General features: G+C 43.2%; 1 protein-coding gene across 1 annotated transcript; it reads right to left on the bottom strand.

The window, feature by feature from the left end:
- Positions 1 to 664: 664 nt before the first annotated feature.
- On the bottom strand, positions 665 to 4,753 carry LOC135824973 (sperm motility kinase 1-like). Its single transcript, XM_065337710.1, has 6 exons — positions 4,698 to 4,753; positions 4,237 to 4,440; positions 3,725 to 4,011; positions 3,324 to 3,506; positions 2,614 to 2,988; positions 665 to 1,135 (listed from the first exon to the last, which is right to left on the bottom strand). The coding sequence occupies exons 2-6, from the start codon at positions 4,393 to 4,395 to the stop codon at positions 1,045 to 1,047; spliced, it is 1,095 nt and encodes a 364-aa protein (XP_065193782.1). The 5' UTR covers positions 4,396 to 4,440; positions 4,698 to 4,753; the 3' UTR covers positions 665 to 1,044.
- Positions 4,754 to 5,682: the final 929 nt, after the last annotated feature.

Below are 5,682 nucleotides of genomic sequence, written 5' to 3'. Positions count from 1 at the left end.
AATGTTGCACTAACGGTTACTTTTTGGGGTCACGTGGGAGACGTTTTTGATGCGTTGGAGAACAGGCGAAGCCCAGTTCAAGTTCAATTTGTATAGAAATGGTTGCGTGGTTACAAGAGGGGGTAACCTACTTTGGGTGGATATGATAGAAGCAGTAGGATGACACTCCACTTGATGTCCGATACTCTCGTTTAGTCAGAGCAGTTGCCAGTAGGGACCGGCGAATACTGAAAAGGTGGCAGATTCTGCTCGAAAAGCAGTGAAATTGGCTTAACCATACAAGCCTTATGGCGGGAACATTCCTCGAATTCTGCTCCATTTTTTATCCTCATACCAAACATGCATGAAACTTTCCAGAAAAAGTACCGAATTCTGCCAATTTTCTGCCGGCATAATCCACCGGACTCTAGTTGCCAGGAGGCCTCTCCGAGTCTTGGGCAAAAATAACAAGTTCTGCTGCAAGCGCTGGTGGAAACGAAACCGCCACATTTCCTATACTTTTTCAATGAATTTTGACATACGACCTGTTCACCACGATCTCGGGGTGATACGCCCGAGCGATCGTAGAAAAGGCGTCCTTGATAAAGCTCTGTAAGGCACCACCCCTTAAAATCGCTTTTTTTGTTCATTTTTTTATTAAAAAATCATTATAGGTGTAGGAAAACGACAAAATAATGTGAATGAGTCGACGACTGCATTGGCGTTGGCCGTAAACTCGACAACTTGCGCGATACGGAGGACAACAACCATATTAGGAGAATGCTACGACGACTGGGCTGTGTGGACAACGTACGACCATAGGATGTGAATGCGTGGACGACTGTATTGTTGTTGGATGTCGACTCGACTACTCGCGCGGAATGTAGGCCAACGAACATGAATGTGTCGACGACTAATTGTTATGTATGATCCACGATCGACGAACGACAACGAACGATCCTAGCACGTGAATGCGTCCACTACTAGTTGGGCGGTGTTAAGGAGAAAGACGGCAGGATGTGAATGCTTAGACGAGTACGTGTGCAGTGTAAGCTGTGGACTCGACTACTTGTGAGGTGTTGGCTGTGCATGAAAAAACTTCCCGGCCGCAAATAGTGCGGCCTGGTATCCGATGGACATTGGCCCGTTCTTGTCGCTGTAAGCATGGACATACATAAAGTGCAGATATTTTATACAAGAGTTGCTTTCTCCCACCCTGGAGCCCCCTCCCCCTAACCATGATTTGACATTTGACTGTCTTAACGGGTATAATCAAGAGCACAAGTCAAGCCCATTGACCTTTCCACTCTGCAAACTTGCAAGAAAGTATCACTTGCTGCTCAAAACAGATCACTTGCTGCTCAAAACAGTTTGCTTAGATAAATCCAGTTCCCATCAGATTAGATGAGCGTGATGAGATTGTTCCTGGAGAGCACTACTTACCAATTCGTCTCCAGACCATCACCAAGGATACGAATCTACAGAGAGGGTCCGTTTCCAGGGCGACCAACAGCTCGTGACCGCAATATAGCATCTACAAGTATTTTAACGTATATTATGATAAGACTGACGCTAATCATCCTATATCGTTAAACTGTAACATGCAATGGATTATACAAATTATCTACGTGGAGATAACAATTTTAATATAGCTATGAATAGGATGAAGGCCGCAGACATCACGAATTTTAATATAGCTATGAATAGGATGAAGGCCGCAGACATCACGCAACTACGTTACTTGTTCGACATGTATGTGAATTTTAGAATAATGTAATTGAAATCCAGAATCTATCCTGTTTCCTATCCTAAGAGAGGACAAATACCGAACTAAATGATACAACCAAAAACACTGAAGTTAAGTACTGTAATAGAAAGGTGTTCCAAATAACATCATGATACATGTGCAATAAAACAACCAGAGGAAACGCAAAAAGGTAACAAGTTTACGAAATCAAAGGTGAGAAGGCACTGAACGAAGTGTCAACCTACGAATAAAACCTCGGGGCAACAAAGTGCTCGTAAGTTGACACTTCGTTCAGTGCCTTCTCACCTTTGGTTTCGTAAACTTGTTACCTTTTTGCGTTTCCTCTGGTGGTTTTATTGCACGTGTATCATGATGTTATTTGGAACACCTTTCTATTACAGTACTTAACTTCAGTTTTTTTGGTTGTATCATTTAGTTCCATTTTTACCACTGAGGACAGGAACGAGAAAATCTCTTCTGGGTTTGAATAATATTATTTTTTTAAATACACTTAAATGTCGAACAAGTATTGTAGTTCCGTGATTTCTTTGGCATTCATCCTATTCATAGCTATGCAATGAATTCATTGACGTAGTGTGTGATGTGTTCTAGACCGGTATAGGTATTTTGACACGCGTCGTCAAAATATAAGTCAAGTTGATGAATTCCCAGTACGCATCACTAGTATGTAACTCATTTCCATCACAACAACCACATTGAAAGCGGTGTTAGTAAAATAATGGTAAAATTGATGTAATCACAAGGTTAAACAATGTGCCGGTAAGCACAATGAACTACTGGTTAGTTCAAGTTCGGAGCTGTACTGATCAGACTGAACCCGAAATAGCCATAGAGAGTTTATGTAATTCCAAACACGGTTTACTTACGATAGAATCCTTTTGATCACGTCACTCTGCGGCACCCGCCATTGCCTGCTCATATCCTCCGTTATTGCGCGATCCAACTGTGACGGGTGACTTGGAGGAGTGGAGCGCTTGTGTTCTTGCAGTTGGGGCTGAGTGAGATTGCCCACTGCAAACCATGGGAATGTTAAAGCCTCCGCCGCGCATGGTCGGTCACTGGCGTTAAACGCGAGGCAGGTGTTGAACAGATTTAGGAGTTCGTGCGAGTACTGTGAACTCCCTATCCATGGTATCAGACACATGCCAGCTTGAACAATGGCCAGCTGGACGCCCACCTCGACTCCGGCTACTATGCCGAACGGACCTTGGCCGAACATGATGGAATAGAACATGCTGGCACTGTAACAGAGTAATCATTTACGTCACAACAGCATCATTATTATTACCACTAAGAACGGTACTGGCTAAACACATCATTCTTTTGAAATTAAATTTGTGAAAATTAATTATTCTAATTCAGCGCAATCTCCGATGTTAACTGAATAGAGCGATTGTCAGTTAAAAAACACCTTCTCAACACCTTGGACAGTACATGTAGAAATGCAAAGGAATGTGCTTAGCAAGTTCGTTTCCGACTTCCACGGTTTGAATGCGTTGCATTACATTTCCCTAATAAATTCCTATCCATTAAACCAGTCTGGTGTTGTGATAATTATTCATGTTGTGCGACTTACCAGAAAAAGATATCACATTTATGGTCCACTCCAAGCTCTCTGATGACCATCTCAGGCGGGTATGCGTAGTTGCTGGGCCGCAACATGCCTGGCTTTCCCCAGCGAAAGTTCTGCGCCCAGCCAAAATCGATCAGCATAGCAGTGCCGTTCGCTGCTACCATTACATTGTCGGCGTGTAGATCTCTAAAAGGGAACAGAATGACATGAGTACAGTTGCCGGTGTATACATTCCTTACTTCCTGATCGCTCCAAATTAACAGTTAAATCCAGAAACATAACATTAACAAAACTGGACGAAATCACGTAGAAATGAGTTTTGAAACAATTATTCACGACTGTAATTACCGCTGATGTCGCAACATCTGAGCTCATAACACAAAGAATATTTTGAAGGTACTTACGCATGAACGATGCATGCCGTCTGCAGGTAGTGCAGCGCGTGTAGGACTTGCCACATGATTGGGCGGATATCGTCTTCTCTCAGACTACGCTGGTGCTGCGTCTGGATGTCCTGCGCCCAGCGGCTCAGCGTGCGGCCGTTTATATGGTGGAAAAATAACACTGCGTACCTATCAGTCTGAGCTACCCCAAAGCAAGCCACGATATTGGGGTGGCGCAGCTTGAGACAGACTTCGGCCTCGGTCTGAATCATGTCCAAATCACGCTTCTGGATCATTTTGGCGACAATCTGCAAAATAAATGATACACATGTAAAGTCATCATGCGCAATCATATCTGTAACGGGGTCAATGGTTCTTCAGACTTTTCCCGTTTGTGTTTTTCCCTCAAACCAGTGAATAATAGTACTTGGAAAAATATCCTTAACCTTCACGCAGAAACTATTATGCAGAGTGTGCAAGTGTATAAAAGATCCATTAGTTGAGGGAATGAGAATCACACAACATCAGCTTACGTTACTTTCTCCCGGTAGGATAGCTTTTCGAACCTCTCCGAACACTCCTTTCCCCAGCAGGTCTTCGCTGATCGTAATATCATTGTTGAGAAGGTTATTGGCCTCATCATAATGAACCTCCCGTCCAAACACGCGTATTGTCAGGCTACGGAGAGCCATGTTAAACACTGAATGCTGACGTGAAGAGGAACGAAGAATACTGGCCTACATGAAAGAAAGAAAGTGAGGATAGTAAGAGATCACTTGTCGTAAGTCTCTGCAACCATAACTTTCTTAAACTAGAAAATTTGAACTTTGAAATATCCTGTTCACGCCATGTTCCTGTTGGAAGTTCTCCTAACGCAATGAAAGCATGCTTCTAGCACATTTCGGAGGATATAATTATCTGTTAGCAATGTGATACTTTTTTGGACCATTAGCTCACGCTTTAAAACTATTAAGATAGACACAAGACAACCTACCTTTGCCTTGCAAGGAAAGTTGTCTTCCACGGCAAGGACAAATCAACAAGATCGACAAAGCGTAGAGGGTCGCTTCGCTCCTTTTATTTCCCACTGCGTGTCGTCACACTTGTTTGTACCAAACGGGTATCTGATACGCCAAACGTCAAATACGATCCAGACTTTGCCGATTCATTTCCCGTACGGGAAAGTCAAAGCGCAACCGTCGCGCGATGGCTGTCCGTACACGAAATAGTTGAGCTCAGATTGACTTTTTCGCGACGCGAGGCGTTTCCCGTACTCGTAATGAAGTACATGAATCGGCCTTTAAACACCACTCGAATTATTAGTTTATCCGGTTTTCTCATGACTAGCATTAGTGGAACATGGTAAGGTTCGCTAAAACAAAAGGTTATATAGGTAGAATAATAGTCGCAAAAAACAGCTCGCGGTTACACATAGCGTCAATTACAGCGGCAGTGTGAGTTTATGCATTTAATGCTAGAATGGTATCGGTAGAAGAATGTGACAGGTGTGTGTTCGTGTGTGGGCAACAAAGGGTGAGTACGATTAAAAGATTTTGAGGGCTACGATGGTCTTTCGGAATACCGTATTTTCTCTTAAAAGAGCCCGGGGTTCCTATTTTTTCCAGTGACAGCTCAACCCGCGCTATTATTGGAGACTGGGCTCTTATTTTTTCAATTGTCGACTATCAAGCCAACTCCAATCTATATAGGCATAACCTGACCATATTAAGACTGATTTTCAACCTAAACTCAGAAATATTGTCAAATAGATGTTCACACTCGCATTGGCGCCAGGAAGGAAGCAGTAGACCGAAAACCTCCTTACAAATATGTTCTTGGCATGTTGTACTGCTGCTTTATATGCAGTCATTATTAGGACACTCTATACTTGTTGCATACTGCAATTGTGACCCGCGCTACTCTTAGAGACTGTGCTCTTATTATTTGAAACCACCCTCACCCCGGGTCATTATTGGAGA

This window comes from Sycon ciliatum, chromosome 9, assembly GCF_964019385.1.
Source record: "Sycon ciliatum chromosome 9, ocSycCili1.1, whole genome shotgun sequence".
In the NCBI taxonomy this organism is placed as follows: Eukaryota; Metazoa; Porifera; class Calcarea; order Leucosolenida; family Sycettidae; genus Sycon; species Sycon ciliatum.
Note: the sequence above shows the minus strand (reverse complement) of the source record. Positions and strands in the feature narration are given on the sequence as shown.

What these genes read in the sequence shown, in the direction of transcription:
- LOC135824973 (XM_065337710.1), bottom strand. Translation starts at nt 4,395, where the DNA reads ATGGCTCTCCGTAGCCTGACAATACGCGTGTTTGGACGGGAGGTTCAT. An exon ending in TCCTACCGGGAGAAAGTAAC is followed by an intron (nt 4,012 to 4,236) that starts GTAAGCTGATGT and finishes TTTATTTTGCAG; the next exon opens with ATTGTCGCCAAAATGATCCA. An exon ending in ACGGCATGCATCGTTCATGC is followed by an intron (nt 3,507 to 3,724) that starts GTAAGTACCTTC and finishes GTTCCCTTTTAG; the next exon opens with AGATCTACACGCCGACAATG.